Source organism: Scyliorhinus canicula, chromosome 10, assembly GCF_902713615.1.
Source record: "Scyliorhinus canicula chromosome 10, sScyCan1.1, whole genome shotgun sequence".
Taxonomy (NCBI): Eukaryota; Metazoa; Chordata; class Chondrichthyes; order Carcharhiniformes; family Scyliorhinidae; genus Scyliorhinus; species Scyliorhinus canicula.
This window is the reverse complement of record NC_052155.1, coordinates 108,502,853-108,526,947: the sequence shown is the minus strand read 5'-3', so window position 1 is coordinate 108,526,947 and position 24,095 is coordinate 108,502,853. Positions and strand designations below refer to the sequence as shown.

The window sequence follows — 24,095 nt, the reverse complement described above, 5'->3', positions numbered from 1 at the left end:
AGGAAAGGGTAAATAAGAGTCTTGGCCCAAGATCTTGCCATCATTTCATAACTGCAGGAATGTTTGAAAATCCCCATCGCTCATTAATGTGTGATTTCATATTCTGATTGATAAACTAATCCCAAGCTATGTGGAAGATACATGAATGAAGAAAATGGCCGACTTCCAGTGGCGGCCATGGTGTGAGTGGTCGCACATTTCCAGGAGGTGGGGCTACTAAAGGAACGGCAGAGGCTGCAGATAGAGTTTGGGCTACTATCTAAGGGAAAGGCGGTGGGGCAGTTGAGAAGGGCGAGAGGGGCGGAATATGAGCGGGGGGGCTGTATGGCGGCACAGTGGTTAGCACAGTTGTCTCACAGCTCCAGTGTTACAAGTTCGATTCCCGGCTTGGGTCACTGTCTGTGCGGAGACTGCACGTTCTCTCCGTGTCTGAGTGGGTTTCCCCCGGGTGCTCTGGTTTCCTCCCACAGTCGAAAGATGTGCAGATTAGGTGGAGTGGTCAAGATAAATTGCCTTTTGCCTCCAAAAAGGTTAGCTGGGATTACTGGGTTACGGGGTTCAGAAGAAGGCGTGAGTTTAAGTAGGGAGCTCTTTCCAAGAGCTGGTGCAGACTCAATGGGCCGAATAGCCTCCTTCTGTAAATTCTATGATTCTATGAGTATGGGGAGAAGGCGAGCAGGAAGTTAGCGGACCAGTTGAGGAAGCAGGAGCCTGCGAGGGAGATCGGGAAAGTGAAGGATGCAGGAGAGAATACAGTCTTGGACCCGACGGGGGTGAATGGAACGTTTAGGGACTTTTACATGAAGTTGTACGAATCGGAATCCCCAGCTGAGGTGGAGGCGATGAGATGGTTTTTAGAGGGGTTGGAGTTCCCGAAGGTGGATGAGGAGTTGGTGGAGGGTCTGGGGGCCTCAATCGGGCTGGTAGAAGTGGTGGAGGGGCTGGAGGCGATGCAATTGAGCAAGGCCCCGGGTCCGGACGGGTACCTGGTGGAATTTATAAGAATTTATTGGGGCCGCTGCTTGCTAAGGCAAGGGAGCTGAAAGTGTTCCCCCAAGCTGTCGCAGGCTTCGATCTCCCTCTTTTTGAAGCGGGAAAAGGACCCAGAACAATGTGGGTCATACAAACCGATTTCCCTGCAAAATGTAGATGCCAAACTATTGGCTAAGATCTTGGCCACGGGAATACAGGATTGTGTGCCGGGGTGATAGGGGAAGATCATACAGGGTTCATGAAGGGGAGGCATCAGGCAGCCAACATCAGGAGGCTACTTAATCTGATTATTATGCCTCCAGAGGAACGAAAGATAGAGATGGTGTTAGCCATGGACGCAGAGAAGGCCTTTGATCAGGTGGAGTGGGAATATCTATGGGAGGTCCTGGGGCGGTTTGGGTTTGGGCAGGGATTTGTGGACTATACGTGGATATGTGTGGGTTATATCAGGCGCCGGTGGCGAGTGTGCTGACGAACCTGGTGAGTTCAGACTATTTCAGGCTCCACCGGGGAACGAGGCAAGGGTGCCCACTTTCCCCACTGCCCTGGCTATAGAGCCTTTGGCGATGGCACTGAGAACATCAGGGGTCTGGCAGGGGTGGGGAGGGCACAGGGTTTCGCTATACGCGGATGATCTGCATCTGTACATTTCATACCATCTGGGGGGAATTGGAGGGATTATGGGGATTTTAGAGGAATTGGTCGGTTTTCAGGGTATAAATTGAACATTGGCAAGAGTGAGGTCTTTGCAATTCAGGCGAGGGGGCAGGAGAAGATATTTGGGAGATGCCGTTCTAGTTGGTAGGGGGGAGCTTTTGGTATTTGGGCATCCAGGTAGCAGGGGATTCAGCTACACAAGCTGAATCTGGGTCGGTTGGCAGAACAGATGAGGGGGACTTTCGGAGGTGAGATGCGCTTCCGCTGTTATTGGCAGGGAGGATGCAGACAGTGAAAATGACGGTTCTCCCGAGGTTCCTGTTCGTCTTTCAGAGCCTTTCAATTTTTATCCCCAAAGCGTTCTTTAAAAAAGTGAATGCGGCGATCTCGGGGTTTGTGGGCAGGTAAAACCTTATGGATGAAGCAGGTGTTGCTGGAGCGGGGGCGAGGGGGGCAGGCTCTTGTGAACTTTATAAATTATTATTAGGCTGCAAACATAGCGATGGTCAGGAAATGGGTAGTGGGGGCGGGGTCGGTTTGGGAGCAGGTGGAGGCAGCCTCATGTAGGGGCATGAGTTCAGAGGCACTGTTAATGGCACCTCTGCCGTTCTTGCCGGCCAGGTACTCCACAAGCCAGGTAGTTCTGGCAGCCCTGAGGATGTGGGGACAGTGGCGACAGCACATGGGGCTCGAGGGGGCATCGGTGTGGGCACTGATATGTGATAATCACCGGTTTGCTCCGGGGCGGCTGGATTGGGGGTTCTGGAGGTGGCAGCAGGCGGGGATCGAATGTGGGAAGAAGAGCTGGGTGGGGAGTTGGAGGCCGGATTATGAGAGGAGGCCCTGAGGCGAGTCAATGCACCCTCGTCGTGTGCCAGGCTCAACCTGATACAATTCAAGGTGGTCCACAGGGCGCACATTATGGTGGCCCGGATGAGCAGATTCTTTGAGGAGTTGTGGGCGCTCTGCAGGGGGACCTGCGACACATGTCCATATGTTCTAGGCATGTCCGAGGCTGAGGGGTTTCTGGCAGGGGTTTGTGGACGTCATGTCAGAAGTATTAAAGATGAGGGAGGTACCGAGTCCAGAGGTGGTGATCTTTGGTGTGTCGGAAGATCCGGGAGCCCAGGGGGTGAGAGAGGTCGATGTTCTGGCCTTTGCCTCCCTGGTGGCCCAGAAACAGATCCTACTAGGATGGAGGGATTCGAAGCCCCCAAAGTCAGGGTATGGGTTAGTGACATGGCGGGGTTTCTCAGACTCGAGAAAATCAACATCGTCTTGAGGGGATCGCTACAGGGGTTTGGCTGGAGGTGGCAGGTGTCATGGGGGGTTAAGTAAGGTTAGGAAGACAGTGGAAGGGGGGCTGGAGAAGGAGGTCCTGTTTGTGTAAAAATTGTTGGCTGCGGTTTGTTACTGGGTGCATGTGTTGTTTATCTTGTTTTGTTCCTTTTGATACCTGAATGTTAAAATTATAAATGTCGTAATAAAAATATTTTCTTTAAAAACTGAAGAAAATGGCAATTGTGTATGTATCCAGATCTAAATTTTCAAATATAAATATATTCCTAAGTGGGGGACAAACTGGGGATGGAAGTAGGCTGGGGACTCTGGAGCAAAGCACTGAGCAAGGCCAACTCCACCTCCTCCTGCACAAGGCTCAGCCTCATGCAGTTTAAAGTGGTGCACAGAGCACACCTAACCAGAACCCAAATGGACAGGTTCTTCCTGGTGGTGGAAGATAAATGTGAACGGTGCGAGGGAGGCCCAGCCAACCACACCCACATGTTCTGGGCTTGCCCCAGACTTGTAGGGTTCTGGACATCCTTTGAGGCAATGTCCAAGGTTGTAGGGGTGAGGGTGGAGCCGTGCCCATGAGTGACAATCTTCAGAGTACCAGAACAGCCAGAGCTACACATGGGGAAGAGGGCCGACACCCAGAACGGAAGAGGGGGACACCAAGGAGGAGTCAGGGATTGGGGGGGAAGAGAAGATATATCAAGAAGGAATTTATGTACATAAGAACTGTATAAATTGTTAAATATCAGACGCAAAGTTTCACTATGCAAAATTGAAAATGCCAATAAAAATACTTTTTAAAAAAAAAATAGATTCCTATTCATTTCTTGTATATCGGAATGACCAGTTTGTCTTTTCAGGATCAAAAGTTTTTAAATGATCTGTATACATCAGAGCTGCAAACCTATGAATAGATGTACTAAAGTTTCAATCACAATGAAGAACAAAATTCAATTCACTACTTACTCCAAGAACAAAGTTATTTAAAAAAATTAAGTCCAATTTTGGCGCCATAAGATTATCAATGTTGTTTGAACTACATCGTTTAAATCATCTCAGTTCTAATTCTTGGTTTGTAACGTGTTAAATAACAAAGGCAGCAATGCAGACAGTAATAATGACAGTATAATTGGATTAAGAGGCTTCCAGTGGCAGCCATGGAGTGAGTGGTCACTTATTTGGTAGCTCCCGCTCGTGGTGGACCTTGGGGACCTTTTTCCTCGATTTATGGGGGATTTGATCGACAAAACAGGAGATGGTGAGGTCGAGGAGAGGGATTCCCTACCAGTGTGTGGCTGCGTGGACCACAAGTGGTCTGAAAAGGAGAGATCGTTGGTAGAAGAAGGGACTGGAGTCTCCAGCACTGGAGAATATGGCGGAGGGTCAGGGACTGAAATTGCCGGCCCAGTGGCCAACAGAGCAGCTGGTGGACTTTCTCAGCAAAGAAAAGACTACCTGGATCCGATTAAGATGGGGACTGACCGTGTGGAGCAGAGATTGGAAGTCCAGGGCCAGGCCATCGAGAAGATGGAAGAGGTGGTTGTTGAGCATGATGACTAGCTAGCCGCGACAGCGGCGGAGGTGGGGCTGAAGAAGGACCACCAAAAAAGGCTGCAAGAGAAAGTGGAGGATCTGGAGAACAGGTCGCGCAGGCAGAACCCGAGGATTGATGGCGCCCAGAGGGCAAAGAGGGATCGGACGCAGGAGCAAATGTGGCGCGTATGTTCAAGAAGCTGCTGGGGTAGGTGTGTTGACCCGACCCTTGGAGGTGGACAGGGCGCACAGAGCGCTGATGAGGAAGCCACTGAAGAATGAGCCGCTGAGGGCAATGGTGGTAAGGATGGACAAGGAACAGATCTTGACGTGGGTCAGGCAGGCGAGGAGCTGCAAATAGGAAGATAATGAGCTGCGTATTTGGACTTGGGTGCGGAACTGGCCAAGAGAAGGGCGAGTTTCAATAAAGTGAAATTGGCTCTATTTAAGAAGGGGGTGAAGTTTGGCATGCTGTACCCAGCTCGTTAGTGGGTCACTTATGAGAACTTTATTTTGGATCGCCAGGTGAGGCGATGAACTTTGTTAAGGACAGGGGACTGGCAGGTGATGGAGGACATTGAACTTGGGGATGAGTAGTTGTGTTCTTGTTATGCTGCTAAATTTCTTTTCTCTTTGGGTTTTGTATGTATTGTTTTGGGCCATTGTTCAGTTCTGTACGTGGGTTAAATTTCTTCTTAATGGGGGATGGTGGGTGGAATGCTCTTCTTTGTGTTTGTTGGGGATTGTTATGGTTTGCATATGTATGTTCGAGCGGGGGAGGGGAAAAGAGATCAGTGGGGGGTGGGGGGGGGGTAGGTGCTTGGCGCCATGGGCGGGTGCTACCAGGCCAGCTGGACGGGCTAGCTCATGGAAGCGCAGCGGGGGTGAGCAGGTGATCAGTTTGTGGAGGGGGTTGGAATTTTTCTGGGGGGTAAGGAGGGGGGGGGGGGGGGGGGGAATTGTTCTACTGACAGGGGAGGGACCGGCACTTGGAGACAAATTTGAAGTCGATGACAGTGGGCACGCGAGGGCAGGCCTGAGGAAGCACCGGATTCAGGCTGGAGGCTGGCCTAGGAAAGGTGATGGTTGATTGGGGGGGGGGGGCACCAGGCTGACCACATGGAAACTGAGAGGACTGAATGGGCCGGTCAAGAGGGCTCACGTGTTCACGCATTTGAAGAGTTTGAAGGCGGACGTGGCAATGATACAGGAGACACACCTGAGGGTAGCGGATCAGACTAGGAGTGGGTTGGGCAGGTATTTCATTCGGGGCCGGACGCTAAAACTAGGGGGTAGCTATCTTGATCAATAAGTGGGTGTTATTTGAAGTAGGGAGCAAGGTGGTGCACTCGGGGGTTAGGTACATTATGGTGAGTGGGAAGCAGGAGATGCCGGTGGTATTAGTGAACATCTATGCACCAAGCTGAACATCTATGCACATCTATGCACCAAGCTGGGACAACTATGAGTTTATGAGGCAGGTGTCGGGGAAGATTCTGGACCTGAGCTCACATAGACTGATCATGGGGGGAGGGACTTTAATATGGGTATAGAGCCGAGGTTGGATCGGTCGAGTTTGAGGACAGGGAGGGTGCCAGCCGCGGCGAAGGAATTAAAGGGGTTCATGGAATAGATTGCTTGGGGGGGGGGGGGTAGATCCATGGAGGTACAGGCGGCCAAGAGCGAAGGAATTTACTTTTTCTCCCATGTACATAAAGTGTACTCCTGGATTCATTTTTTTGTTTTGAATAGGGCCTTGATGGTGGGGTGGTCGTTGCTGGATATTCGGCAATTGTTGTGTCGGACCATGCCCCATACAGGGTGGATTTACGGGTGAGCAATGAGGGGGCCAGCGCCCGCAATGGAGATTGGATGCAGATGATGTGGTGTGCGGGTGGGTGAGGGAGGCCATCCAGAATTGTTTGGAGACAAATGACACAGGGGAGGCTTCGGCAGCAACGGTATGGGATGCGCTGAAGGCAGTAGTTAGGGGGGAGCTGATTTCGGTACGGGCTCATAGAGAGGTGGAGCGGACAGAGATGGATAGGCTGGTTAGGGAGCTACTCCAGGTGGATAGAAGGTACTCAGAAGTCCAGGAGGCGGGGCTGTTGAAGGGGTGGCAGAAGCTGCAGATGGAGTTTGGTCTGATATCCACAAGGAAGGCGGTGGGCAGCTGAGGAAGACGAGAGGAACGGTATATGAGTATGTGGAAAAGGCCAGTAGCATGCTAGCACACCAGCTCAGGAAAAGGGAGGCGGCCAGATATGAAGAGTAAAGGATAGAGGGAGGAACACAGTCTTGGACCCAGCAGGGGTAAACAGGGTGTTCAAGGAATTTTACAGTCGCTTGTATGAGTCGGAGCCCCCAGCTGGGGTGGAGGGAATGAGGCAATTCTTGGAGGGTTTGGAGTTTCTGAAGATGGAGAAGGATTGGTGGAGGGGCTGGGAGACCCGATCGGGATTGTGGAAGTAGTCGAGCAAGCCCCAGGACCGAACGGCGAAATTTTATAGAGTCCACTGCTGGTGAGGGCATTTAATGAGGCAAAGGAGCGGGGATGTTCTTCCCCCAACAACGTCACAGGCTTCTATCTCATTAATCCTGAAGCGGGAGAAGGACCCAGAACAATGCGGGTCGTACAGGCCAATCTCCTTACTAAATGTTGATGCCAAATTTCTGGCCAAGAATTTTGCCCCGAGAAGAGGATTATGCTCCGGGGTAATAAGGGAGGACCAGACAGGATTTGTCAAAGGGAGGCAGGTAACGGGCAATGTTAGAAGGCTCTTGAATGTCATCATGATGCCCTCCGAGGGGAGGGAGGTGGAGGTAGTGAGCGCTATGGACGCGAAGAAGGCCTTCGATGGGCCGAATGGCTTCCTTCGGCACTGTAAATTCTATGATTTATGACTGGGTGGAGTGGAAGTATTTGTGGGAGGTCCTTGGGTGGTTTGGGTTTGGACAGGGCTTTGTAGACTGGGTCCGGTTGCTGCACCAGGTGCTGGTGGCGAGTGTGCGGACGAACCGGGTGAGTTCGGACTACTTTAGACTGCACCGGGGAACAAGGCAGGGATGTCCACTCTCCTCACTGTTGTTTGCCTTGGCTATAGAGCCACTGGCAATGGCGCTGACAGCGTCAAAGGACTGAAAGGGGCTGTGGGCGGGGTGTGGAACACAGGATCTCATATGCGGACGACCTACTCCTGTATATTTCTGACCCACAAGGGGGAATGGGAGATATTTTGCGGATCTAAAAGGAATTTGCCCGGTTCTCGGGATATAAATTGAACATGGGTAAGAGTGAGGTTTTTGTGATCCAGGCGAGGGGGCAGGAAAGAAGACTGGGGGAGTTGTCGTTTAAAGTGGTGGGAGGGAGTTTTTGATACTTGGGAATCCAGGTGGCATGGGGGTGGGAGCAGCTATATAAATTAAATCTGGCCCAGTTAACTGAGCTGATGAAGAAGGTCTTTCGGATGTGGGACATGTTAACTAGCGGGGAGGGTACAGACCGTAAAGATGACGGTTTTCCTGAGATTTTTGTTTGTTTTCCTGTGTCTCCCTATTTTTATACCAAAGGCCTTTTTTAAGTGGGTTAATGCGGTGATCTCTGGGTTTGTGTGGGCGGGTAAAACCCCGCGAGTAAGGAAAGTGCTGCTGGAGCGGAGCCGGGTGAGGGGGGGAGGCTAGTGGAAAGGGGGGTCGGTGTGGGAGCGGGTAGAGGCGGCATCATGTAGGGTAACGTTTAGGAACATTGGTAACAGCACCTCTGCCATTCTCGCCGGCCCAGTACTCCACAAGCCTGGTGGTAATGGCAGCACTGAGAGTTTGGGGCAGTGGTAGAAAAATATGGGGGTGGAGGGAGCGTCGGTGTGGGCTCCAATTTGTGGCAATCACCGTTTTTTCCTGGAGAGGCTGGATGGGGGTTTCGGATATGGCAGAGAGCAGGTATTGAGAGATTGGGAGATCTGTTTATTGATGGGAGCTTTCCTTGTTTGGAGGACTTGGAAGAGGAGTTTGAATTGCTTGAGGGGTTTGATGGGAATGGGTTTCGCTATCTGCAGGTGACGGACTTTGTGCAAAGGCAGGTTTCGACCTTTCTGCTTCTACCGCCACATGTGATACAGGATAAGGTGGTTTCTGGAAAGGGGGTGGGAGAGGGGTGTGGTAGTCACCACTGTTGTATATATCACGGTAAGGCTCCTGTACTACAAGTATGGGGGGTAGATCCCTGCCTGCTGGCTCCGCCAGTAGATGGAGTATAACTGTGTGTGCTCTCCTAGCTGCAGCCATTTCGGCAGCAGCTGCGGGAAGCTACACATCTCTGCTTAATAAAGCCTTGATTACACTCTATTCTCGTCTCGTCGTAATTGATAGTGCATCAATTTATTAAGAGATTTTACAACGATGGACCTCCGCATCAAGTCAGGTCGCCTGCAGCTGCACCCTCAAGCAGACAACGCCAAGTCGTCCTTCGCACATTGGCTAGCTTGCTTTGAAGCCTACATCGGATCTGCAACAGAACCTCCCTCAGAGGCACAGAAGCTCCAGATCCTGTATACGCGGCTGAGCTCCGATATCTTTCCCCTCATCTGGGACGCGCCTACCTACGCTGAGGCCATGGCGCTACTGAAAGAGAACTACACCCAGCAGACCAACAAACTCTACGCCAGGCACCTCCTGTCCACGTGGCATCAACTCCCTGGTGAGTCTGTGGAAGATTTTTGGCGTGCTCTGCACATCGTGGTGAGGAACTGCGATTGCCAGGCTGTTTTGGCGTTGAACATTCTGAACTCCTAATTAGGAATGCTTTCTTTACGGGCATAGGGTCAGCGTACATCCGCCAGTGCCTCTTAGAAAGGGCTACCCTCGACCTCGCGGCGACCAAGGTACTCGCGATCTCACTAACGGTCGCCTCCCGTTACAAGTGTACACCCCCGACCACACGGCTCCCCCCTCCTGGCCGTCGTGGACCCCACCAGCAAACACCCCATCATGGACCCCACCAGCGACCGCCCCCAGCCAACCCCAAGCCTGCGCCGCGCAGCAGCCAGCCAACCCGGGGGACCCAAGTGCTACTTCTGCGGACAGACAAAGCACCCCCAGCAGCGCTGCCCGGCGCAGAGCGCACTCTGCAAGGCCTGCAGGAAGAAAGGACATCGCTGCTGTGTGCCAGGCCCGCTCAATCACCGCTGTAACCAGGCCCATTGTTCCTGCACCCCCCACGTGCGCCCCATGGGCGGCGCTATTTTTGCCCCCGCAACCCACGTGCGGCCCGTGGGCGCTGCCATCTTCTTCGCCTCAGCCCACGTGCGGCCCGTGGGAACCGCCGTCATGCTTGCCTCAGGACACGTGCGGCCCGTGGGTGCCGCCATCTTTCTCCCCATCAGGCCTCGTGCGGCCCATGGGTGCCGCTATCTTTAACACCGCCCGCCACGTGCGCCCCATGGGCGGACCATCTTCCCTGCCTCAGGACCCCTGCTCGTCGGGCACCTCATCGGGCCGCTCATCGCCTGCAACCGCCGCCGACCAGTCAGGGGCCTTCCAACACCAGCCACAGCTAGACACTATCACGATCGAAAAAGACCCGGCCGCACAACCTTGCAACCTCATCGAAGACGGTAAAGGTCGATGGGCACAAGACATCATGCCTTCTTGACTCCGGGGGCACAGAGAGCTTCATCTACCCCGATACGGTAAGGCGCTGCACCCTCGCGGTACACCCCATTATCCAGAGAATCTCCCTGGCCTCCGGATCCCACTCCGTGGAGATCCGGGGATATTGCACCAATACACTCACCATCCAGGGCGTAGAGTTCAGAGACTTCCGGCTCTACGTCCTCCCCAACCTCTGCGCTGCCTTACTACTCGGCCTGCACTTCCAGTGTAACCTCCAAAGTCTAACCCTGAAATTCGGCGGGCCTCTACCACCCCTTACTGTATGCTGTCTCACGACCCTAAGGTCGACCCTCCTTCTCTGTTTGCAAACCTCACCCCGGATTGCAAACCCGTCGCCACCAGGAGCAGACGGTACAGTGCCCAGGACAGGACCTTGATCAGGTCTGAGGTCCAGTGGCTGCTGTAGGAAGGCATCATCGAGGCCAGCAACAGCTCCTGGAGAGCCCAAGTGGTAGTTGTGAAAACTGGGGAGAAAAACAGGATGGTCGTTGACTACAGTTAGACCATCAATCAGTACTCGCAGCTCGACGTGTACCCCCTCCCACGCATATCTGATATGGTCAATCAGTTTGCACAGCACTGGGTCTTCTCGACAGCGGACCTGAATTCTGCCTACCACCAGCTCCCCATTCGCAAGGCAGACTGCCCGTACACTGTGTTTGAAGCGAACAGCTGCCTTTACCACTTCCTTAGGGTTCTCTTCGGCGTCACTAATGTGGTCTCGGTTTTCCAATGGGAGATGGACCGAATGGTTGACTGGTATGGACTGCGGGCCACCTTCCGTACCTGGATAGCGTCACCATCTGCGGCCACGACCAGCAGAACCACGACGTCAACCTTTCCAAATTCCTCCACACCGCCAAACTCCTCAACCTAACGTACAACAAGAAGTGCGTATTCAGCACCAACCGCTTAGCCATCCTTGGCTATGTGGTGCAAAATGGAGTTCTAGGGCCCGACCCCGATCGCATGCGCCCTCTCATGGAACTCCCCCTCCCCCACTGCCCCAAGGCCCTCAAACGATACCTGGGGTTCTTCTCATACTACGCGCAGTGGGTCCCGAACTATGTGGACAAGGCCTGCCCACTCATTCACTCCACCGTTTTCCCACTGACGGCTGGGGCTCACCGGGCCTTCAATCGTATCAAGGCCGACATCGCCAAGGCCGCGATGTATGCAGTCGACGAGACGCTCCCTTTCCAAGTCGAGAGCGATGCATCAGACATCGCTCTGGCCGCCACCCTCAACCAGGCAGGCAGGCCCATGGCATTCTTTTCATGCGCCCTCCATGCCTCCGAAATTCGGCACTCCTCCGTCGAGAAGGAGGCCCAAGCCATCGTAGAAGCTGTGCGACATTGGAGGCATTACCTGGCCGGCAGGAGATTCACTCTCCTCACTGACCAACGGTCAGTTGCCTTAATGTTCAATAACACACAGCGGGGCAAGATCAAAAATGATAAAATCTTGAGGTGGAGGATCAAGCTCTCCACCTACAATTACGAGATTTTGTATCGCCTCGGTAAGCTCAATGAGCCCCCCCGATGCCCTATCCCAAGGTACATGTGCCAGCGAACAAGTGGACCGACTCCGGACCCCACACGATGCTATCTGTGACCCAGGGATCATCCGGTTCTTTCACTTCATAAAAGCCCGCAATCTGCCCTACTCCATTGATGAGGTCAGGGCTATCACCAGAGACTGAAAGGTTTGCGCGGAGTGCAAACTGCACTTCTATGGGCCAGACCGTGCGTATCTAATGAAGGCCTCCCGCCCCTTTGAACGCCTCAGTGTGGATTTCAAAGGGCCCCTCCCCTCCATCGACCGAAACACGTACTTCCTTAACGTGCTCGACGAATACTCCAGATTCCCCTTCGCCGTCCCATGCCCCGATATAACGTCTGCCACCGTCATCAAAGCAGTCAACACCATCTTCGCCCTGTTCGGTTACCCCAAATACATCCACAGCAACCGGGATCCTCGTTTAAGAGCGATGAGCTGCATCAGTACCTGCTCAACAAGGGCATCGCCTCGAGCAGGACGACCAGCTACAACCCCCGGGGAAACGGGCAGATGGAGCGGGAGAATGGGACGGTCTGGAAGGTCGTCCAGCTGGCCTTACGGTCCAAGCATCTCCGTGTCTCCCGCTGGCAGAAGGTCTTCCCCGACACCCTCCACTCTATCCGATCGCTACTTTGCACTGTGACTAATGCAACCCCCCCACGAACGTCTCCTTGCCTTCCCCAGGAGGTCCACCTCCAGGGTTTTGCTCCCAACGTGGCTGGCAGCTCCAGGTCCCATTCTCCTCCGCAAGCATGTGCGGCTCCACAAGGCAGACCCTTTGTTCGAGAGGGTACAGCTACTCCATGCAAACCCGCAGTACGCGTACGTGGCATACCCCGACGGCCGCCAAGACACAGTCTCCCTCAGGGACCTGGCACCAGCTGCACCCCCCCCCCCCCCCCCGGCGCCATCCTTCCTCCCCCCAGCGCACCTCACCAGAGGCCCCGCTCCAGGACGATCTGTCTTCCCCTTGGTCCCACCCGGAGATGAAGATGAGGTCTACACGCTCCTGGAGTCACTGGCGACCGAGCCGCGCCTGCATCGTCACCGGGGCTGCAGCGCTCACAACGGAGGATCAAGGCACCCGATCGGCTGAATTTGTGAACTATCCCCAAAATGTTAACCTATGCATGTAAATAGTCTTCCACGAGCCCCGCTGGACTCTTTTTTTAACAGGGGGTGAATGTGGTAGTCACCACTTTTGTATATATCATGTATGAGAGGTAATACGGTAAGGCTCCTGTACTACAGGTACGGGGGTAGATCCCTGCCTGCTGGCTCCGCCACTAGGCGGAATATAAATGTGTGTGCTCTCCGAGCTGCAGCCATTTCGGCAGCAGCTGCGGGCGGCTCCACACCTCTGCTTAATAAAGCCTCGATTACACTTTATTCTATTCTCGTCGTAATTGATAGTGCATCAACGGGAAGGAGCCCAGACAGGGGAGGTAAAGCGTGAATGGGAGGACTAGTTGGAAAAGGAGTTAGAGGCGGGTTTGTGGGATGCTCTGAGCAGAGTCAACACGTCCTCATCATGTGCCAACCTCAGCCTGATACAATTCAAAGTGGTTCGCTGGGCACACATGACAGTGGCCCGGATGAGCAGGTTCTTTGGGGTACAGGACAGGTGTGTGAGGTGTGCAAGAGGGCCCGCAAATCATGTCCACATGTTTTGGGCATGTCCGAAACTGAGGGAATTTTGGCAGGGATTTGCCAATGTCATGTCTACGGTGCTAAAAACGAGGGTGGGGCCAAGTCAAGAGGTGACGATCTTTGGAGTGTCGGAAGATCCGGGAGTCCAGGGGGCGAGAGAGGCTGACGTCTTGGCTTTTGCCTTCTTGGTAGCCCAGAGACGGATCTTATTAACATGGAGGGACTCGGAACCCCCCAAATCGGGGGTATGGGTTAGCGACATGGCTGGGTTTCTCAGGCTTGAGAAAATTAAGTTCGCCCTGAGAAGATCAGTGTTAGGGTTTGTTCGGAGGTGGCAGCCATTTATCGACTTCTTCGGGGAAAACTAAACTGTTAGCAGATGCAATGGGGGGGGGGGGGGGGGGGGGGGGGGGGGGAGGTTCGGGAATAAGAGGGGGGCAGGGGGAGTTAGTTTAGTTTAGTTCAGTTTAGGCGGTAACAACGAGAGGAGATAGAGAGACTTGGGGTGTGTGTGTATAAGCTAAGTTGGCGGGGTATGGTTGTTGGTTGGGGGTGTTATGCACTGAATTATGTTTACATTTGTATTTGTATCTTTTGTTGTTACAAAACCATAAATGCCTTAATAAAATTTTGGTTAAAAAAAAATTGGATGAAGATGAGGGTAAAACAAAAAAATAAATCAGCTTGGATTTTAACTCGTGGTCACTGGACCCCCAGTCCAAGCACGTAAGTGAAGATCAGGATTGGGTTTGGCTCTGATGTGCATCATGGTTGAATTGTACAGCAAAACTCTATCTCAACATTCAGATTGGAACAACACCTATTAGCATGAAAAACAGACCATAGCTGACAACTATAGATCTGTAATTTGAAGTGTGTCTACTTCAATGCCAGGAGTATACGAAATAAGGTAGGGGAACTGGCAGCATGGGTTGGTACCTGGGACTTCGATGTTGTGACCATTTCAGAGACATGGATAGAGCAGGGACAGGAATGGTTGTTGCAGGTTCCGGGGTTTAGGTGTTTTAGTAAGCTCAGAGAAGGGGGCAAAAGAGGGGGAGGTGTGGCGCTGCTAGTCAAGGATAGTATTACGGTGGCGGAAAGGATGCTAGATGGGGACTCTTCTTCTGAGGTAGTATGGGCTGAGGTTAGAAACAGGAAAGGAGAGGTCACCCTGTTGGGAGTTTTCTATAGGCCACCTAATAGTTCTAGGGATGTAGAGGAAAGGATGGCGAAGATGATTCTGGAAAAGAGCGAAAGTAACAGGGTAGTTGTTATGGGAGACTTTAACTTTCCAAATATTGACTGGAAAAGATATAGTTCGAGTACATTAGATGGGTCGTTCTTTGTACAATGTGTGCAGGAGGGTTTCCTGACACAATATGTTGACAGGCCAACAAGAGGCGAGGCCACATTGGATTTGGTTTTGGGTAATGAACCAGGCCAGGTGTTAGATCTGGAGGTAGGTGAGCACTTTGGAAACAGTGACCACAATTCGGTGACCTTTACGTTAGTGATGGAAAGGGATAAGTATACCCCGCAGGGCAAGAGTTATAGCTGGGGGAAGGGCAATTATGATGCCATTAGACATGAAATGAAATGAAAATCGCTTATTGTCACGAGTAGGCTTCAAATGAAGTTACTGTGAAAAGCCCCTAGTCGCCACATTCCGGCGCCTGTTCGGGGAGGCTGTTACGGGAATCGAACCGTGCTGCTGGCTTGCCTTAGTCTGCTTTCAAAGTCAGCGATTAGCCCTGTGAGCTAAACAGCCCCTGTTTAGGGGCTAAACAGCCCCAACAGACATGACTTAGGATGTGTTGGTTGGAGAAGTAGGCTGCAAGGGTTGGGCACACTGGATATGTGGAGCTTGTTCAAGGAACAGCTATTGCATGTTCTTGATAAGTACGTACCAATCAGGCAGGGAGGAAGGGGTCGAGCGAGGGAACCGTGGTTTACCAAAGAAGTGGAATCTCTTGTTAAGAAGAATGCTGAGACCCAGGCTATTAGAATAGATGGCATTGAGGTGCGTAGGGAAGAAGTGTTGGCAATTCTGGACAAGGTGAAAATAGATAAGTCCCCGGGGCCGGATGGGATTTATCCTAGGATTCTCTGGGAAGCCAGGGAAGAGATTGCTGAGCCTTTGGCTTTGATTTTTAGGTCATCATTGGCTACAGGAATAGTGCCAGAGGACTGGAGGATAGCAAATGTGGTCCCTTTGTTCAAGAAGGGGAGTAGAGATAACCCCGGTAACTATAGGCCGGTGAGCCTAACGTCTGTGGTGGGTAAGGTCTTGGAGAGGATTATAAAAGATACGATTTATAATCATCTAGATAGGAATAATATGATTAGGGATAGTCAGCATGGTTTTGTGAAGGGTAGGTCATGCCTCACAAACCTTATCGAGTTCTTTGAGAAGGTGACTGAACAGGTAGACGAGGGTAGAGCAGTTGATGTGGTGTATATGGATTTCAGTAAAGCGTTTGATAAGGTCCCCCACGGTCGGCTATTGCAGAAAATACGGAGGCTGGGGATTGAGGGTGATTTAGAGATGTGGATCAGAAATTGGCTAGTTGAAAGAAGACAGAGAGTGGTAGTTGATGGGAAATGTTCAGAATGGAGTTCAGTTACGAGTGGCGTACCACAAGGATCTGTTCTGGGGCCGTTGCTGTTTGTCATTTTTATAAATGACCTAGAGGAGGGCGCAGAAGGATGGGTGAGTAAATTTGCAGATTACACTAAAGTCGGTGGAGTTGTAGACAGTGCGGAAGGATGTTGCAGGTTACAGAGTGACATAGATAAGCTGCAGAGCTGGGCTGAGAGGTGGCAAATGGAGTTTAATGTGGAGAAGTGTGAGGTGATTCACTTTGGAAAGAATAACAGGAATGCGGAATATTTGGCTAATGGTAAAATTCTTGGTAGTGTGGATGAGCAGAGGGATCTCGGTGTCCATGTACATAGATCCCTGAAAGTTGCCACCCAGGTTGATAGGGTTGTGAAGAAGGCCTATGGTGTGTTGGCCTTTATTGGTAGAGGGATTGAGTTCTGGAGCCATGAGGTCATGTTGCAGTTGTACAAAACTCTAGTACGGCCGCATTTGGAGTATTGCGTACAGTTCTGGTCGCCTCATTATAGGAAGGACGTGGAAGCCTTGGAACGGGTGCAGAGGAGATTTACCAGGATGTTGCCTGGTATGGAGGGAAAATCTTATGAGGAAAGGCTGATGGACTTGAGGTTGTTTTCGTTAGAGAGAAGAAGGTTAAGAGGTGACTTAATAGAGGCATACAAAATGATCAGAGGGTTAGATAGGGTGGACAACGAGAGCCTTCTCCCGCGGATGGAGGTGGCTAGCACGAGGGGACATAGCCTTAAATTGAGGGGTAATAGATATAGGACAGAGGTCAGAGGTGGGTTTTTTACGCAAAGAGTGGTGAGGCCGTGGAATGCCCTACCTGCAACAGTAGTAAACTCGCCAACATTGAGAGCATTTAAAAGTTTATTGGATAAGCATATGGATGATAAGGGCATAGTGTAGGTTAGATGGCCTTTAGTTTTTTTCCATGTCGGTGCAACATCGAGGGCCGAAGGGCCTGTACTGCGCTGTATCGTTCTATGTTCTATGTAATTCATGAAGAAGTCTTTCAGGACTTCAGCAATTCAGGAATGAAGAAAATCGGTAACGAAAATTGTTTTGAAGCTCATGTTCCACTCAATATCCGAGGTAACTTCCCTTAACCAATTACTGTGTACTGCTAACCGAAAATATCCTTTACTACTTGTCCATTCTTTCAGATAAAGCAAAGCAATAGTTTGAAGTCTGGAGAAGCAGAAGAGAATAAAATAGTTCAATGGAAAATTAAAATTTCTCTTCAACAGCATTTACTTGTAAGCGTAGATATTCTTTGTACTTTTGTTGCTCCGTAATTTTTTTTTCAAATTGCAGATCATTGAAAGGATTTCCTTGGGAAAGCTGTGCTGTATTTGCAAATGCAAACCCTACAAAAAGGGAAAAGAAATAGAAAAACTATTAAATGGTTAAATATGTCTCACCTTTAAAACATCCAGAAACATACATAAAACAAATAAGTTGAATGGGTTAAATTTGTTTGAGGTCTGACCAAAATCAAAAGCGTCAAGCTTGGGGGCTGTGTAATCATCTGAAACCAAAGATAACCCACACTATCAGTCATATTTTACAATTTGTAAAGTATTATTGTTTATATTGATACTGCATTTTTCAGCATGATAGAAAATATTGAAGCAATATTTCATCAACTTCTGGGAGTGTTAAGATACCACTTAAGGATCTCCCTGCCCACATCTATATTTTGGTTTTTATTCCAGATACTTTCCATGAGCCTTTGTCTTTGACCACTCCTATTGGAAAACCCTTATATCTTACAATCCAAAGTGTGCCTTAACCTGCCAAATAGCTGGCCAATTTGTGGCAAGTTTGATACATACTCAGATCTCCTTCCTCAATTTTGGATAGTTGCAGGACAAGTACTTTGTTTGACCATGTCTTAGGTTATAAATTGACACAGATTTATTAATTAGTAGATGAATAATCATTTGGTAGTATAGAACTCAAGTAGTGTTGAAAACCAGAAATTTTGGTGAAGCTTTTCGTCTTGCACTCATCAGGAAAATTTTAAGAATACCAATGTCGGGGAAACAAACAATACTTTATGAGAAGAGAGTGCTGATTGGTTGGCAAGTGAACTCTGATTGGTAGAGGCATTTCCATGAAGAATGCACCAGTAAATGGTGACTGGCAGTCAACTGCCAAGCATTGTTTGAAGATTTAAACCAGACAGGTTGACTCTGATTGGTCAAAGCATTGCCCTGTGGAATGAACCAGTGAATGGATACACTGTAATTTGTTTAGATAACACAGGCTCAATGTGAGGATATGTTCTTTCTGTCTACAAAGAGGTCTGGTGTATTAATATCTCTAGCTTCCAGTGCATACAAAAGCGCCACACTGTGAACAAGGCTGTCCTGTCGTGTTGAGAGGCAGGTCCAATGGATTCAAATTTGGGCGAATCAGTCATTCAGAATGAAATGAACTGCTCAAAAATAAGCTTTAAAAAAACACATGCTGGACTTGTGAAAGAGTGATGAACTGCCAGGTGATATATATGACATGGTTTGCTCTCACTGTTCACTGCCTCTGCATTTGTATGGGCTGCTCAAGGCACGAAAAAGTGATGTCCCTTCACCCCCAATCTTATCTATGACCGGTTCCGCACAGCACAAATTGGCCAAATAGTTGGACAAATGTTACAATCAGTTTTGAACAAGTTTCCCAGATGAATTACTTCACATTTGTGTAGACCATACAGAACTTGCACATCGATAGCAGTGCCGTGTCCATGTACTCATTGGATATTGATAACCTATACATCAATGTTCCACTGAATGAAACCACAGATATTTGCACTGCAACACTATTTCATGGTGATTTAGACCTGGCACCATTGTGTGAACCAGTATTCATTGAGCTTATGAACTCCACAACTTGCTTTACGGACACTATGGATTCCCAACTAGATGGTGTTGCCATGGGATTCCCTCCAGGCCCAGCTATCGCACGCGTCATTGTTGAGTTATAAGAGAAACACGTCTTTGATGGAATGATAGAATGGGGATGGGAATCAGGGGGAAAACTCTCTGCTCACTGGAGTCATATCTGACATAAAGGAAGGTGCTTGTTGTGGTTGGAGGTGAATCATTTCAGCTCCAGGATATCTCTGCAGATGTTCCTCAGGGTAGTGTCCTAGGCCCAACCATCTTCAGCTGATTCATCAATGGCCTTTCTTCTATCATAAGTCAGAAGTGGGGATGTTTGCGGATGACTGCACAATGTTTAGCTCCATTCGCGACTCCTCAGATAATGAAGCAGTCCATATCCAAATGCAGCAAGAACAGGACACCATCCAGGCATGGCCTATTTGTACCACACAAGTGCCAGGCAATGACCATCTCCTACAAGAGAAGACCCAACTATCACCCCTTGATATTGAATGGCATCACCATTGCTGAATCCCCCACAATCAATATCTTGGGGGCTACCATTGATCAGAAGCTGAATTGGAGTAGTCATATTAATACTGTGGCTATCAGGGTAGGTCAAAGGCTAGATGAGTAACTCACCTCATGACCCCCTCAAAGCCTGTCCAGTATCTACAAGGCACAAATCAGGATTGTAATGGAACACTCTCCGCTTGCCTGGATGAATGCAACTCCAACAAAACTCCAAGAAGCTCAACACCATGCAAGACAAAGTAGCCGGCTTGATTGCTCCCCTTCCACAAACATTCAAACCCTGTACCACCGATGAACAGTGGCAGCCGTATGTACCATTTATAAGATGCACTGTAACTTACCAAGGTTCCTTAGGCAGCACCTTCCAAACCCACGACCATTACCATCTAGAAGGACAAGAGCAGCAGATACCTGGGAACCCCAACACCTGGAGGTTCCCCTCCAAGTCAGGCTTTGAGGGGGTCATGAGGTGAGTTACTCGTCTAGCCTTTGACCTACCCTGATAGCCACTGTATTAATATGACTACTCCAATTCACTCACCACCCTGACTTGGAAATATATCACCGTTCCTTCACTGTCACTGGGGCAACATCCTGGAACTCCCTCCCCAACAGTACAGTGGATTTAATTACACCTCAAGGACTGCAGCAGTTTAAAAAGGCAGCTCACCACCACCTTCTGAAGGGCAACGAGGGATGGGCAATAAATGCTGGCCTAACCAGCGACACCCACATCCAGTAAATACATCTTTAAAAAGCTAACCTCCTACCACTTACATATTTCGGCCAGGCAGATGACACGTCTTCTATATTTAAAATTTAGTTCAACATGTAATAATTTATTTGCATATCTTCATGAACTCCATCCTGTACTCAAATTCATCTGTGAAAGGGAGCAGTCAAATTAACTCTCCTCCCTCGACGTACTAGTTGAGAAATCTGCCAGGAGGTTCCCTACCACGGTCTACTGCAAGCCTACCTTGACTGGCCAATGCATGCGTTGGGATTCTTACAGTTCCATGCGCTAACCTCAGAGCAGAGCAGGTTGAGGGGGGGCCTGATCAAGGTGTACAAAAATATGAGGGACATAGGGTAGATAGGAAGCAACTTTTCCCCTCAGTAGAGGGGTCAATAACTACGGGGCAGAGATTCATGGTAAGGCACAGGAAATTTTGAGGGGATTTGAAGAAAAACATTTTCGCCCAGAGAGTAGTGAAACTCTGGATATCACTGCCTGCAAGGGTGGTAGAGGCGGGAACCCTCACAACATTTAAGAAGCATTTAGATGGGCACTTGAAACACCATAGTATGGTAGTACAGTGGCTAACAGTGCTCGTCTCACAGCGCCAGGGATCCGGGTACAATTCCGGCTTTGGGTGTCTGTCTGTGTGGAGTTTACATGTTCTCTCTGTGTCTGCGTGGGTTACCTTCGGGTGCTCTGGTTTCTTCCTACAGTCCAAAAATGTGTAGTTAGGTGGATTGGTCATGCAAAATTTCCCTGTCCAAAGATGTACAGGTTAGGGGTTATAGGGATAGGCAGAGACAGTGGGACTAGGTAAGATGCTCTTTCAGAGGGCCGGTATGGACTTGATAGGCCAAATGACATGAAAATGAAATGAAATGAAAATCGCTTATTGTCACGAGTAGGCTTCAATGAAGTTATTGTGAAAAGCCCCTAGTCGCCACATTCCGGTGCCTGTTCAGGGGGGGCTGGTACGGGAATTGAACCGTGCTGCTGGCCTGCCTTGGTCTGCTTTAAAAGCCAGCGATTTAGCCCAGTGTGCTAAACCAGCCCTTCTGTACTGTAGAGAATCTATGGATTTCTACAAGGCTCCAAGTGCTGGAAAATGGGATTAGCCACGATGGGCCGAAAGGCCTCTTTCTGTGCTCGATGACCCAGCTTCTAAAAGGAGCAGAGGGACCTGGGTATATATGTGCATTGATCATTGAAGGTGGCAGGACAGGTAGCGAGAGCAGTTAATAAAGCTTATAGTATTCTGGGCTTTGGAGCAAAGGAGCCAAAAGAGAAAATGCTGTAAAATCTCAGCAGGTCTGACAGCATCTGTAAGGAGAGAAAAGAGCTAACGTTTTGAGACCAGGTGACCCTTTATCAAAGCTAAAAGGCATAGAAAGTTTATACTGTAGGATGAGGGAATGAAAGATGAGTCATTGCCACAGAAACCAAAGGAAAAGAGTGCTAATGGCAGTCCCCAGAGATGGTTCTGCTGGACTTATACAAGACACTGGTTAGACCTTAGCTGTTGTGTATGTTCTGGGTGCCACAGTATAGTATGTGAAGGCATTGGAGAGAGTGCAGAAGAGCTTTAACAGAATGGCTAGATGGATGAGAAACTTCAGTTATGAGGATAGATCGGGGAGGTTGGGAATTTAAGAAGTATTTAGATGGGCAACTGAAACACCGTAGCATACAAGTGGTGGAAAATGGGATTAGAATAGACAGGTGTTTGATAGTCGCCACAGGCACAAAAGGCCAAAGGGCCTCTCTTTGTGCTGTAAAACTCTATGACTCAATAGAGATTTGGCCTTATTGGCAACCTTGTAATTAGACCCCAAACCATCTGCTCACCATGCAAGTTTGATGCTGAAATAGGCCACATCAAAGAGATAACAGCTACCCTGATCAGATCATTGCGTGCTGTTTCTCGTGCAAGATCATGAACTAGCCGAAGGCCATCACTTTCGACCCATAAAATTGCACAGTCTACCTCAGATGATCCGAGAAGGGCAAGATATCTAAAACATTTGAACGACAGCTGAATTTAGCTGCTTCACACTGCTTCTGTGCAGTTGCAGCGATATTCACTACGAACAGGATGTTGCCATCAAGCCAAAAAGACATTTTGCCTATCACAAAAATGAGTAATATGCCATATAAATTTCAATGCCAGTGTGATGCTCTACATTGCAAACGGCCGCCATCTACGATAGACCGTGGCGATCAACCCCCTCACAATGAACATGACCTTCTCGAGCTACAAAAGCTCCATGCAATCACCTAGCCACGATGCGGCACTGGTTGGTGTTGCCTGCCTCCAATTCAGCAGAATCCAGACGGAGCCAACAGAGCCAAAGCATCCCACTCCCACACCTGTCCTCAATTCCGGCTGGCCCACACCCCAAATATCACTACTAATAGCCAGGGTTCCAGACCACATTCAAGATTGCAGATATGGTGTTGAGAAATGACCCCCAGAAACCCAGCAACTTGGGGCAGGACCAGAACATCTATCATGGTTTGCAGGCCCTCTCGAGCACAGCTCTCACCTATCCTCGGCCCCCTCAAAAAATCGACTCACTCTGGCGTTGGTGAGATGTGCCCTGAACACCACCTTGAGCTACATCAAACTTAACCTTGCGAAGGATGACGTAGTGTTCACCTTGCGGAGGGACTCATTCCACACGTCCTCCTCCAAAATGGGTCCCAGCTCCTCTTCCACCTGGCCCTCACCTCAACTGAAGCCTGCTCTTCCCCCATGATCCGTCCAGATATCCCGGATGAGCTGCCCTCCTCCGACTTTGCATAGGCGAATGCCCTTTCCAGCAAAGTGGAAAGCGGCGCCTCTGGAAACATTGAAAAAGCCCAACAAACTCAATTATGCACCAGAAAGTACTTGAACACATCCACACCTTAAGTCCTACTTTCTCCTGCAGCTTCTTCCAGCTCGTAAACTGACCCTGCAAATGCAAGTCCTTAACCCTCTTCAACCCCTTGCCTTTCCAACCCTCAAATGTGGCATCCAATTTCGCTGGTTCGAAGAGATTGTTCCTACAGATAGGGGCCCACCTTGATACCACCCGCCGCTTAAAATGCTGGCGGAGTTGTCGCCATATCTTCAACGTGGAAGTGAGTACCACATTTCACTGTGGCAACAGCAGAAATGCCACTACCAGCGCCTCCAACTGGGCAGCACGGTAGCATTGTGGTTAGCACAATTGCTCCAGGGTCCCAGGTTCGATTCCCACTTGGGTCACGGTCTGTGCGGAGTCTGCACGTTCTCCCCGTGTGTGCGTGGGTTTCCTCCGGGTGCTCCGGTTTCCTCCCACAGTCCAAAGATTTGCAGGTTAGGTGGATTGGCCATGCTAAATTGTCCTTAGACATAGACATAGAACAGTACAGCACAGAACAGGCCCTTCGGCCCTCGATGTTGTGCCGAACAATGATCACCCCACTTAAACCCACGTAACCCGTATACCCGTAACCCAACAATCCCCCCATTAACCTTACACTACGGGCAATTTAGCATGGCCAATCCACCTAACCCGCACATCTTTGGACTGTGGGAGGAAACCGGAGCACCCGGAGGAAACCCACGCACACAGGGGGAGGACGTGCAGACTCCACACAGACAGTGACCCAGCCGGGAATCGAACCTGGGACCCTGGAGCTGTGAAGCATTGATGCTAACCACCATGCTACCGTGAGGCCCCAACACTCCTTAGTGTTCAAAATTTCCCTTAGTGTTGGGTGGGGTAACTGGGTTATGGAGGATAGGATGGAGGTGTGGTCTTGGGTAGGGTGCTCTTTCCAAGAGCTGGCGCAGACTCGATGGGCCGAATGGCCTCCTTCTGCACTGTAAATTCTATGAAAGTATGACCTCTTGCATTACCCCAACTCCATGCATACCCAAGTGACTTCCTGGTCCCCAAACCAATCCAGCACCTTCTCCGCA

General features: G+C 50.1%; 1 protein-coding gene across 1 annotated transcript in view; it reads right to left on the bottom strand.

Moving 5' to 3' along the window:
* Window positions 1-24,095, bottom strand: part of LOC119972134 (centrosome and spindle pole-associated protein 1) — a 354,916-nt gene that overhangs the window by 83,241 nt on the left and 247,580 nt on the right. The window contains exon 19 of the mRNA XM_038808467.1: window positions 17,240-17,352. Coding sequence (XP_038664395.1) covers window positions 17,240-17,352 — 113 coding nt within the window. The remainder of the gene's footprint in view (window positions 1-17,239; window positions 17,353-24,095) is intronic.